This window comes from Zophobas morio, unplaced genomic scaffold (genome assembly GCF_036711695.1).
Source record: "Zophobas morio isolate AGI-343-1 ecotype UQ-CSIRO unplaced genomic scaffold, CSIRO_AGI_Zmor_V1 ptg000021l, whole genome shotgun sequence".
Taxonomy (NCBI): domain Eukaryota; kingdom Metazoa; phylum Arthropoda; class Insecta; order Coleoptera; family Tenebrionidae; genus Zophobas; species Zophobas morio.
Genome location: NW_026972126.1, coordinates 3,183,627 through 3,197,450, shown reverse-complemented (window position 1 = coordinate 3,197,450; position 13,824 = coordinate 3,183,627). Strand labels below are relative to the sequence as shown.

At 31.6% G+C, this 13,824-nt stretch overlaps 1 protein-coding gene across 1 annotated transcript; it reads left to right on the top strand.

Annotated features, from left to right (window-relative positions):
* The first annotated feature begins 2,681 nt into the window (after positions 1-2,681).
* On the top strand, positions 2,682-9,007 carry LOC135132571 (pickpocket protein 28-like). Its single transcript, XM_064060694.1, has 9 exons — positions 2,682-2,760; positions 2,810-2,992; positions 3,042-3,284; positions 7,071-7,328; positions 7,378-7,576; positions 7,624-7,894; positions 7,947-8,006; positions 8,519-8,723; positions 8,776-9,007. The coding sequence occupies exons 1-9, from the start codon at positions 2,747-2,749 to the stop codon at positions 9,005-9,007; spliced, it is 1,665 nt and encodes a 554-aa protein (XP_063916764.1). The 5' UTR covers positions 2,682-2,746.
* The last annotated feature ends 4,817 nt before the right edge of the window (positions 9,008-13,824 follow it).

The following is a 13,824-nucleotide window of genomic DNA, read 5'->3' as shown; positions in this document are numbered from 1 at the left end:
AACCAGCTTCCACAGAACAAAAATCTCTTTGAAATTGGTTCACCCGTTTGTCCACACCAGACAACAGCTTCAACGTTATAACACCTCTCCTTTTGCGTTGGAGGTTAAAAAATGAACTCTCTATCTTCCGCTAACTCACGCAACTTCATTCATCTATTGGTTAAGACCATATCATGGACTTTGACAATGATTTCTGGTATGACGGCAGTTTTTGAACCTCCAGAACGTGGTGCATCCTCAACGGTTCTTCTCCCGCGCTTGAACTCATTGTTGGAAAAATCTTTTGATGAATTTCTTTCTCAGTTTTCCGTTCCAAAAAGAAAAAATGAAATGTGAATCACACCACCAATTGCAATTTTCTCCATTTTAAAATCACTCGACACATGAGTAGATACTTAATTAACTCCTAAACGAAGAATTACTGACAAAATGACTTGACATATCAAATCGTCAGCCATAAGAAGCCTATGTGAAGTCTATTATTTATAAATATATTTATTGCTTTTAAAGAAAAAAAAAAAAGAATTGAAATCATTTATCCGTTTGAGAGCTATGGTGTAAAAGACAGACACAAAGACATCAGCTGATGATTTTAAAATGGCTGAAGCGAGTTTCATCAAACATAGCTAAGAACCATCCCGATTAAATTAGCTTTTAATGAAACAGCCGCATTAAAATCGGTTCATCCGTTTGGGCGCTAATTTAAAAGTCCCTATAGATAAAAACTTAAGTAGATCCCTTAAAATGAAATCCCGTAAAAAATTCATTTCTACTCTTTTTTACCGCATTTGACGTGTGAATCTCTTATTATCTTATATGATCATTTGAATGAGAAACATTAAATCAAAGTTAAAATAATGAATTGTAAAAGTAGATGATATTTAATTCGTATTTCAGTCTATTAACTACCAAAACTTTTAACAATATTGCAATTAAAACATATCATCTTGATTAAACAAAAATATACTTTTAATAAAATATATAAGTAAACACAAGAAAAAGTTAAAAATAATTATCAAACTCCTGCTTTTCTTCCACATTAAACACTCTGCGACTATTTTTCTTTGTTGGTGTTTCAATTTTTTAACAATATCTTCTTTGTCGTACTATAAAACATTTACGGGATCCTGCCATTTCCATTTTTTGGCCCCAGTGTTGGCATCACATTTACACATACCATTGACTCTGATCTGATCTTAACAATCTTCTTTTTTAGTCCCAGTTAGTGTTTTACTTTGGTAATAAACAAAAGGTATAAATTGTGTCAAAATACATATAACAAGGTGCTTATACTCTGCATATCATAGAAACAGATTTCTTTCAAAAAATTTAATAAACATTTGTTATTATACCATAGGTATACCGTTTGTCTCTCGTGGGTCAACGCTTCCACGTGTCTGAAATATGAGATTTTTTGGGATCATTATACATGTATGGCGCTATTAACTCGCTCTCCTAATCTCATCGCAGTGTTTAACGATTACCAAACTCTTCGTCCATGAGATGTCAGTGTAATTTTCCATACTCCATACAAAGGACTAGAGAAACAAATTTTCAAGGATAACATCTGACATATCTCAAATGCTTATATTAGCGAATATATTTTTATAATTTTTTTATTACAGAAACACATAAATAAATATGTTTCTAATGCATATATTCTACCACAGCACTGTCCAAATTAAATTGATAAGTTGATTTGATGGTGCTTTCCTCTTTTTTTATGAAGATTTAAATTAGAACTTTGATAATGCAACAATAATTTTAACAAATACAAAATCGAGATAATCTACTTTCACTTACATCATACATAAACATTTTTTTTAACTCGTGTGCAGTGAAATAATTAACATAATACCTTAATTTATCTACAATAATATCGGTTCGATACCCCGATTTTGTTTTTATACCATATAACCTCATTAACAAAACAGGTCAAGTGTTTGTTGTTATTGAAAAAATGTTAATGTCCTATAGCCATTTTATCGAAATCAAATTAAAAATTAGTGCTTATTGAATATTAATGACGCATTAATCTTCAAGATTTGACCTGTTGAACTTAATTAAGTTAACAGCGTTTCTGTAAACCGGACTATACCGCTAGACTTCTTAAGGACAAAAAAAAACTAAAAACAAAATAAACAGTGGCATTTTTTTTTGGAATCTCAGATTTCACTATATAGCGCTGAAAGTTTTAAATTTTGTGCATAATTATTGCACATAATTCGTTATCACCAAAATTAATAAATAGATTTGTCTAATCTTTTGCACTAATTGGGGTACAGATTTTTTGTTGTTTAAAGTTTAAACCGTTTTATTTATCATCCTACCTTGCGGATGCAATATGCCCTATTAAGTTATTAATTTATGTACAATTCACAATGCCCTGCCATTTGATAATTACAACTGTCTGCAGTTATCTTTCTTGAATCGTTACCTGGAGGAATACAATGCAAATCTGTAATCATTAGCAATTTCACAAAAAAATTAATTATCTTTGCATATAATTTGTACGTAATTTTCTCGTCAAAACTTTCGTTGAATTGGCATTATGCTGATTGAAACAACATACTGATGCAAGAATTTGGTGATGTAATTAGAAGATTTCAAGAAAATACCTAAAAGTTCAAGGTCTCTACTGTAATGCTATTCCTCTACGAATATTTCAAACAGTCATCTTTCACCATTCTTCGGGAGCTAAAAGAGTAACACAGTGTGTTCTTAAAAGAGAGTCAATTCCATTATCATGACAGTTCGAAGGTAGTATAGTGTGTGTAAAAGTATCGTCGCAATGCGTGCTTTGTTAAAGGATTTGCGCAGGAAACGAAACAGGTGATTTAGAACTGCAAAAAACTAACCATACAAACAGTGAAGACGGCAAACGCAACTACTCGTGTGGTCAAAATGTGCGTAACCATACTATGGAATTTTGTTCGTTTGGGACTATTCACGGAATACGCTATTTTGGAGAGAATCGTACCTTTATCGAAAAGTAACTTTCTTTTACAATGTATCTTTAAATTACTTCTTTACAATTACAGATTGTGGTGGGCGCTCAGTCTTACTCTGTCTTTATACTTCTGTATTTCGTTAATTATAACTGCTTATATACGATGGGAAACTTCACCAGTCATCGTGAGTTTTGCAACAAGAGAAACTCCCGTATGGATGATTCCATTTCCATCTGTTACTATTTGTCCAACTTCAAAAACTAGAGTTTCAGTATATAATTTTACACATTATTATCAAAAAAAAATACGGAATGAACCTTTAACAGAGGAAGAGTAAGTGAAATTAAAATTTTTTGTTTCTATGTCTCTAACAATATCATAATAGTATAAAAGTAAAGTCTTAGACGATGTATAATTTATGAATATGAAGTGTTTAATAATTGGTAGGACTGTCCCCATATTTTTCCAAATAATCCTTCTCTAAAATTCGCAAAACACTATTTGTTTGTAGTTTACAATGCATCCAAGTTTTTTAAAAAAATAGTCAATAAAAGAATTTATTTTATCGATTATCCATTTCTTAACGTTGCTACAATTAAAGCAACAATGTAATTTCCACAGTAACAAAATATCTCAGTGAATAAACGGAACTTGAGTGAATATTTTTGAGATTATTTCGCGAGTAGCTCCACAAATCGAATTTTCCTTGAATCTCATTAAAAACCTTAACTACACAGTAAACAAAGGCAGACATATTGGATTTTTAACGAAAAGACTGAAAATAATGTCTGGCCGATTTGGCAATGCAAGTTCTACAGACATAGAAAGTTCAATAAATTTGGTTTCCTGTGACTTGTTGTGTGCTCTAATCATTGCATAATCGCAACATAAGTTACCATTCGTGATCCAAATTAAATCTCGAAAAATTTCTTTTAGTCACTCGATGTTGTTGCAGGGAGATTTTTTCTTGACCAATTGCCATTAGAACAAATCACTCGACTGTGCCTCATGATTTATTCATGTCAATTGAACTCGAAAAAATTTCCTTAAGCAACAACATCTCGTCCAAAATGAAATTTATCCGAGTAAATTTGAAGCACTTATGAGAAAAAAAGAAAAAGAGAAAGACATGTCTGAATAACTTCAGACCATTTTTTTTGTTTTTTTTTTTTTGTTTTTTTATGTATTTCTAATTTCTGACGTGTCGTAAATGCGCCAGTATGTAAAGTGGCGAAATCTATCTGTCGATCTATCTATAAAAATTAATATAATGTGCCAAGATCCATACTATAGCCTACATTTAAAGTTTAGAATAATTTGGCTCTACAAGAGTGGCCAAGAAGTTTTAATTTTCACCACAATTGAAACAACCAAATTATTAATTTATCAACGTACCAAACAAAAATCTCGTGAATGAAACGTCCAAGTATGAGTATATTCCGCCAAAACTGTATTTGCTTTAGAAATTTCCCTCCTACTATTCCTAAGTATCGGATATGAAGAATTTGTTAATATTACAAAAATACGTTTTGAAAATATAATCTTTTAATTTCTCAACTATGAATTATTAATAATACAAATCCGGAACGCTAGCAAAAAGTTGAAATAAATACTTAAGTGAAAAAAGAAATACCATAAAATTTGTCTTTAATAAATAGGTACAAGCGGCCTTACTTTAACTTTTCGAGCATAAGCTAAGGAAATATTGTAATAGGCTTCATCTGACGAACGGCTACTTTCATGTTTCCTCAACATTTGGTGGATCCCTAAACTATGAAAAAATTTAATGACCTCATCTCAACATTTTGCCCAGTGAAGGTTATTTAACTTTTATAAAATACTCGTAATCTACTCTTGTCAGTGGCGGCTCCTCAGAGGAGGCAGGGGAGGCTGAGCCTCCTCTGTTTTGGAGCTGAGCTTCCTTTAATTTTTTCGATGAAAGAATTTGTATTTTTATAGACATTTGTTACTTTTCAGAATATTTTGTTTGATTTAATTTACTTTCATCATATATCAGGTTAAAATATCGAAAAAAATTATATTTGCGTCCTTACAATCATAATTCACACCACTCCGCGTTTGGCTCCAGCGGTAGAAGCTAGCCTCCGCCGAGAATGCATCTTACTATTGAGACCGCAACCTTGACCAGCGTTGCCACGCCGTTTTGCTTGCTATCGGTAGATTTCTTGGATAATTTTCGGTAAATTTCGGCATTTTTTCGGTAGATCGGTTTTTTGTGATAGAAAAGGTATTACACATAAATAATACGGTTTTTTTTTATCATATATGAAGAAGGTAGAAGTATTTTGTTATTAAAAAGAAACAAATAAAAAACAAATATTAACATAGATCATTTAAAAAAATATATCTATAAGTAAACATGCTAAAGGTAGTAGGAAGATTTTGTTAAAAATAAAAACACAATAAAACTATAATATTCCCCTTAATTATTGCCTCAGGTGCTGAACTGTTTCGGGGATATACCGAATTTTGTCTAACTAATTAAAAAATCCCCTTTTAATTATAACGCGCTTAAAAAGAATAGATATTTGACGCTATCTGTAAAAATGTATAGTGGTTACGCTGGTGCGTAATATAGGGAACTAAACAAATCCGCAGAACTAAATTTATACTGAAAAAATATTAAGAAATAAAATTATATAAAAAAAATTATTGAAAATTTACAAATACATTAAAAATAAAAATTTCTTGAATTATCGTAGACTTTTCGGTAGATTTGGTGTTTCAATCGGTAGATCGGTAGACAGAGCCCAAAATCGGTAGATCTACCGAAAATTCGGTAGAAGTGGCAACACTGACCTTGACGCATCATCATTCAGCACTGCATTGGGTAAAATGTTCATCGAGGTGCCGCTTCAGGCCGCTAGCCTACGGCTAGTGCATCTCTTTTCAGATCAAGTCGCACGGATAATTTTATCTCTTTCTTATTAACTGGCGCGATCGGGTGTAAATTGGAAAAACATTGAGGTGCTTTCGCGTGCTCCCTATTCAGTGGTGAATGGTGTTTAGGCTTTAGTACCTACGTAAAGCCTAAGGTGTTTTTTATATAATTTATTTGCGTTTTATTTCTGATCGTTAAAAACAGCTGGTATTATCGGCATATTAATATTACTTATACTTAACGAGAATGAGCAATGAAAATAAGTCAGTCTCATGTGCAGTGTAAAGGCATGAAAAATCACAGGAACATAATATTTTCTTCTACTACTTTAGATTCCGCTCATAAGAAGGATATTGAGAACTATAACGAGAAAGTTGGTGAAAATAGGGCAATTTTGAAAAGACTAATCGATGCAATGGTTTATCACTAGTGTTCTTTTCGTGAGCATGACAAAAAAAATTATTCAGATAATGAAGGATATAAAAAGTAGTGGTTTTCAAATTTGAGCCTCCTCTGAAGAAAACTTCACGAGCCGCCACTGACTCTTGTAATACTGTTTATGAATCCACTTTGATTTTGATTATTAGTATTATAATTTTTAAATTCTTCTTGTTCTATAGGTACATACATAACACTAGATTCCACAAACGTGAGTTGAGCATTTTAAACGAAATTCCCGGGTTCGATTTCGATCCCCGGTGTTTCCAATTTTTTTATTGATCAAATGACTCACTCCATTTTCCCGAAAATATGATAACACAGTTTTATTGTTGTTTGTATTACATTCCACCTATTAAAATGTTGACGACGTCATCGTAAAATGTTGTATGGAAAAACTCACTTGAAACATACGCATAGCTTTTCGTGTACTTTGACAGCCTACACAGTAAAGAAGTGGAAACAAGAAGGTACCGTCGCAAGAAGACTTTGGATAGGACGAGTCATTCTTTAATTTTGCACTTGATTGTACATATCGTGGGAAAATATTAATATTTTTAAAATTAAATAATAATAATAGTAATACCAATGGATCCTAAAATATATCCTTTCTTACCTCTTCGGTCTCCGTGATTAAACAGGCAGAGGGTTTCTAGAAACATACTCGTACTTAACAAAAATTACGATGCAAAACATGCAATAATTTCTAGTCAAAATTTGATATTAATTATTTCATTAAACTTGTATTCACTCCACTAATGTTATTTTCAATAACATAGGGATCGAAAGTTGGGATACTTGTCTTTTCTATGCAGTACAAACACTAATCTCAATTTCAACTCGGGAAAATTCACAGATGAAAAAATGATTGACTTTTTTGAAGAAGTTCAACCAAAATTTTACGAAGATAGTTTTGACTGTAAATACTTAGGGCGTAATTACAACTGCTCCGATCTTTTCACTCCCATTCTAACTGATGTTGGAATCTGCTATACTTTCAATTTAATGGACCGATCACAAATATTGTCAGATCTCGTGTAAGTGACCACAACAGAAAACAATTAAAAAATAAAATAAACATTTTAGGACCCACCACAAAAATTTCCACAAAACTGATGCATCTGATGACTGGACAATTGAACATGGTTATAAAGCTTCAGCTGGATTAAATACTTACCCTAGACGTGCTCTTTATGCAGGAGTCCCATACGGATTAGATATCAAACTGAAAGTACACATGGATGATTTGGATTCCACTTGTGGTGCTTTAATCAAAGGATTTATGGTAAAAATAAGTCACTTTATTTCAACTCACTGCAAAATACAGCTTAGGTACAAATTGCCCATCCTCAAAGACTGCCAAGGGTAAGAAATCAGCATTTCATTGTTCCCTTAGAACGAGTATCAAAAGCTGGAATCGCCCCAGATATGATGACTACGTCTGATGATGTCAAAAGATACAATGCAAAGAGAAGAAACTGTCATTTTCCATCTGAACGACCACTGAAGTATTTTAAAGTATACACACAAAATAATTGCGCTATTGAATGTAGAACCAACTACACATTAAGCCAGTGTGGTTGTGTTCCCTTTTATGTGCCAAGTGTGTTAAATTGCTTTTCTTAAAATTCCCACTTTGCCTCATTTGTTTGCAGGAGAAGAAGGAGTACCAATTTGTGGGGCTGAAAGTCTTCACTGCTTAAACACGGCCAAAAGTAAGTATCACGGGCGCTGGATGACACCTGCCACCACTTGTTTACTATTTTTTGATACATATTTTATACATTTTATGCCAATAAACATTTAGACAACTCATTGAAAATCTATAGACTGCAGTTTTGATCTAATGTTAGTCTGCTTGCTTATAAGGATAAATTTTAGAATACTAGACAATCATTGAAATATGCTGTACTGATAAGACCTACGGAGGTCGAAACTGCGCCCTTTAGATTTTCTCTCTACTTCAACTTTCAGTTTTGTTTTTATTTTATTATCTTTTTCCTATACATGTTTTATGAAGCTGGCATCATAAATTCATAATAACAATGTAAAAATAAAAATAAACAGTAACGTCTGTTATTACAGAACTAAATACATTTTTAAATGATTTCTCTTCATGTGTACAAAAATTGAGATAGAGACTCATTTCCGACTCTATGTCAAATGTTTGAAACCATATGTATTTCCCTGAATCACTTGCAGAGTTCCATTATCCTCTTGTTTTCAGAGAGAGAGCTTCTTGGAAATGTCCAGAAAAAAATTAATGCTCTAAATAAGGTCAAAAGCACAGAATATGACGACGTTCCCGACTGCCAGTGTCTTCCAATTTGTACTTCAATGTACTACAACATAGAAAACAGTCAGACTCCCTGGGACTGGAGAACAATCTACAAATACAACGAAAACCCTAATGTCAACAGCAGCGATAAAAAGTAATAATTTTATTAATTTTTCCAATTTAGTAAAACATATATCATCTTTTAGTTTAATGATCTCCCAACTGCAAGTATTTTTTAAAGGAAATCAATTTATTAATTCTGAAAGAAATGAACTCTATGGTTCCACTGAATTTCTAGCCAACGTTGGTGGCTTGTTAGGGTTATTTATAGGATTTTCTGCGTTATCTTTTGTTGAAATTATATATTATTTAACCTTAAGAATCGTATGTAACATTAGCATGTTTGGAAAAAATAATTGGTCAGGAAAAACTGACTAATTTCATATTTTACAAGAGCCCAACATAAATGTAAACATACATATTATAAACATTGAAAAAAAAAGATTAATAATAAATATACATATAATACATACCTGTTGATTTTTGTAAAAACTTAATAAATAAATAGGAACCTAATATCCTTTTTACTAAGTGTTTTCCACTTTTCATTTTAAGATCTTCGTTCCACAAAGCTTTTTTTTTTTAATTTAACAAAATTACTAAATTAAGAATGGATTGTAAAGTTAGAAACAACAACGGTTGAAATATTCTTCTTGATAAACCCAATATTTACACTACGACTTACGTACGCTCTTAGAAACCAAATTTGGTATAAGATTATTTCGACAGAACTTCGCTCGCCCCTGAAATACATTACAACATATCCAGCTTTTTCGAGAAAGTAAGTATGTGATTTGATATTGCGCCTTTATTTTTTTTTTTTTTTAAGATAACCCGTATAATTTAAAATAAAGATATGTATGTAACGTTAAACGAAAAGTAAAGAAGCGTGGTATGTGTATGTTTCAAAATGAATATTTCCATTGCAAAATTTATCATGACGTCATCAAAATTTTAAACTTGGATTGGTGCAGTGTAATACTAATAATAACAATATCGTATTTCCAAATTTTTGGAGAAAATAAGTGATCCGTTCTTGATTTAATCAATAACATAAAGTGACTGGTGATCTGAACTTCCGGGATAAGCCCAAGAAATGCTATTAAAACATGTGCAAAATGAAAATAATGAGACGTAATGTCAAACAACCGGAGACGTAATGATTCATTCATTCATTTTAAAAACATGAATGCACTGATAAACCACAAATATAGACTCATAATGTTTTGCACATTTTAGATATGATTTATTCAGCAAAATTTTAACATGACGTCCGCATTTTTTGGAGGGGCATAAACGGATACATTTTGATTAACAACTTACCATAGTCAATATAACTTTAAAAAACATCCAATTTTGCACTTTCAAAGGTCAATTATTAAACGTTAGAATATATTATATTATTATTATAATAATTGTCTATATTTCCAACAAGAGTAACTCAAATACCGGAAATTAGTCAAAGTACAAAATAAATTAGGAAAATATTAATGTACAAATAATAAAACAAATAACAAAGAAAACATTCAATAACTAAATTAAACATAGAGGGTTAAAATATCATCGAAATTCAACTACGGCTAATTATGGCATATTTAGCATTGGTAGATATAATAAGCTCACATAATATTGAACATAAGGAAAAAAGAAAGACAGAAATAGTGAGAGAGAACTAATTAGGAAAAGAGGATAGTGTTGAACTGTTGAAAGTTCTACGTATAAACGTTAACTTAATGAATTGCGCAATTTTTTATTTAAGTATAATACTAAAAATATCAAAAAAAGATTTAGAAAACCATTCGATTTAGCAAGATTCAGAACCATAAATTTGGTGAAACAAAATTCAGTATTACTATTATTATACTCTCATTATCAATGCAAGTTCCGTTTTGTTTGTAAAGTAAAAAGTAATAGGAATTATTAAAAACAGTTGTTCAAGGATGAAAAGTAATAAGCATTCATTACAAAAATTGAAACTCTATTTTACGTTGAATTCATACTTGTGGACAATTCCGGATTACAGAATCCGTGGTGATTGGATGGGGTGTAACAGGTTTCGATATAACGGACTTACATAATTAGGAATAGACAGTATTCTACTGCAACAAAATTCGATGTACATAACAAGATCAATAATTAAGATGTCAGGGTACGATATAACAGGATTCTATTTCTACTCAACAGAAAAAGCACCAAATTTGCGACAGATACAGTTTTCTTAAAATATTAGTTGCATACCGATACCAGTATCCATCCGTATTAATGGTTGCATACCCTTGATATCTCCAAATTTATACACCACATCGGTATAAAAAATATCATCTAATTACAACACTCACAAGTCATTGAATCAAGTAAGAAAAATCCAAAGATCAACTCAAGTTAAATCGGAAGTGCATAACCCCTAAAAAAACGTATTTTATCAGCACTGATCCTCTCAAAGAGTCAACACAAATTTTACATTGTCTGGCATGGTTTTTGTCATTCCGTACATCTGACGGTTAAAATGTATTTTTTTTTATTTGAATTACAGCTTTTCCTGAATTTTCATATTTTTAAAATTACATTTTGCTTTTATAATGTAATGAGTTACACGTCATCCTTCAAAAAATATTTTGCACTTGTGATATCTCCATAAAGTGAAAACCAGTAGTGTAAATAACACCCCCGCAGTATCTGTGCAGCAGGGGCGCAAATTCCAAAGTGGCTTGAACCAGTATATTTCAAGCAGTTATAAAACCAAGGAGAAATAAGTGTATTTAAGAACATGTTTTAATTCAATTGTTTATGTTTATATTTCGAAGGGATCCAACAGTTAGCACGTTCACATAACAAGCATCAGCAACGATATGTATTTGTGTTAAAATGATACGCAATTTGATTGATTTTGTCTCGTCAAAACAGGCTATAATTAATTAAGTCAGAGTTGACCAAAACATTCCGAACATTATTTTGGGTGAGCAGTTGATTTTATGAAACTTTGATTTTGCAATTTCGAAGTTAAGTAACATGTTGTTATACAATTTTGACATTTTTTCCAAAAAAAAAAAAACTCAGTACGGCAGGGGCGGCTGGTCAGGGGCGGCAGGGTCGGCCACGCCGTACCAGTCATTTTAAAATACTTAGTAAGCATTGAAATTAGAAAATAAAAAAAGAAATAAAGTTTGAATGTACGTTAGGATAGATCATATATATTAAAAATATATTTTATTATATTGTAGGTACAAAATAAAGCATTTGTTGCTAATTTTAAATGCTGATAAACACGGTTTGCCGGCGAGATTTCGGCACGCCGTATCCAGGAATGCATTATGCTCGATGTTTCGACTTCGTAGCAGCTTACGATTTCATCGTTCTCTTTGTCTAGTACACTGTAGTAGACAAAGACCTGGCGGAACGTATGTTGTGCCAGGTCCGGCGAAATCCTCCTTCGCCGTACCCAGCAACGCGAATTTAGTTTTTAAAACGCTTAATATTTAAGATAGCTAACCAAATTACAAAACAATAACGGCTTCGATGTTCTTCAGTGCATACTATTTTTTTTTTTTATAATAATTGTCGATTTAATACATTTTCCTGTGTATGAATAATAAACGAAAAAAATTACATTAAATTATCTAAAATTTTATTTTTCGTACATAACTTAGCTACAACATAAGTGCGCTTTTTCTGTATTTTTAGCATCTAAGCGTTTTCAGATATTTCAGAAACGAATTTAAAGTTTTAAATCATTTTAATTTTTCAATTATTCAATTAATTTATTTGACAATTTGTCATATACCTACATTAAAAAAAAAATAAATGTAAATGAAGATAGTTAAGAGTTGGTACTTTTGTTATTACTTTTTTTTATATTTTTTAACTGCATGTCATTATTTAATTATTATTATTTAATTGTGGATGTCCGGGGTCGGCAAGCCGTATAGCCGCCGGTCGACGCGGAACTCAGTAAAAATAATGTTTTCGGTGGTTCTCAATTAATGATAAAGCAGAACAAGTAGAATTAAGGATTAATAGTATTTGGAATCAAACTGACATTGTCAATTTCCTATAAAAAATTATTTTAACAGGTCGAAACATTTGAGATGTTTTGTACATCCTGGCACGTAAAATGTCAGTGGTTAATGAGTAGCAGCCATACATTACGAAAATATATAACACCAAGGTGTAGACTCAAAATATTTGGCCGACCCGAAATTTTGACCCACCAGCCGCCACTGCAGTACGGATTCATAAAGCACAAGTACAAAAGTATCTTATTCTATAAAATTTAAATAACATTTACAACTGCCAAGTTTCGGGATGACGTAATCTGATTGTTGGTGGCGATGATTAGATAAATTTTGGTTAACGTTTTACCATCTACTACACGATATTCTTAACATACGTGTAAAATTTGACAACAATTAGTCCAGTAGTTTCGAAGATTATCTGTCTAATAAAAACTTATACATACAAACAGAGAGACGGAAACGAGAGACGTATTTTTTCGTACTATAGAAGTCATGAAACGTTGACACGTTGAGAAAACATGAAAGTAGCCATTTGTCGGATGTACCCAATTACAATATTTCTTTAGCTTGCGCTCGAGAAGTAAAAGTAGAGATGCTCGGTAACAGTTTTTTTTTTCCAGTCAAAAATATCTAAACCACAGCTTTATGTACAACATCGCATAAATACGACCAATACCGTCCTAACTTAAATAGTGCTTTCAACTTAAAAAAAATGCCGTGTTAATGTATTGCTTACAATTTTTGTACGCTACAAAATTAATCCGAACTGAATAATAAATCCAAGAAAATAATAAATGATATTTTTCAAAAGTGAACTAATGGCAATTTTTCTACACAAATTAGATCTACATCCGCAAAAAGTAGCATTTAGCAACAATTCTATCCAACTTATGGCCTCATTATTTGCTTTTAATAAGCAACAGTGTTTTTTTTGTATGGATAAACAAACGAAAAGATATAAAAATCAGCGACGGCTCGTGATCTTTTGAAATAGGGGACACAACTTGATTGATGAGTTAAATATGAATATACTTAGTAGACGAAATTGTGTGTGACTTAAATACAAAAACATACTCAACAGAAATGAAAAAATATTTGTCCACATACCTTTGGTTTTAACTCATTGGTCATTCATTACTTATTGTCAAAGAGAGACACAAAACATGAACACTTTTTTTTATT

Bases quoted from the DNA above. Each gene is read 5' to 3' on its own strand.
- LOC135132571 (XM_064060694.1), top strand. The intron at 8,007-8,518 runs GTAAGTATCACG...TCTTGTTTTCAG, and splicing joins CTGCTTAAACACGGCCAAAA to AGAGAGAGCTTCTTGGAAAT. The intron at 8,724-8,775 runs GTAATAATTTTA...ATCATCTTTTAG, and splicing joins GTCAACAGCAGCGATAAAAA to TTTAATGATCTCCCAACTGC.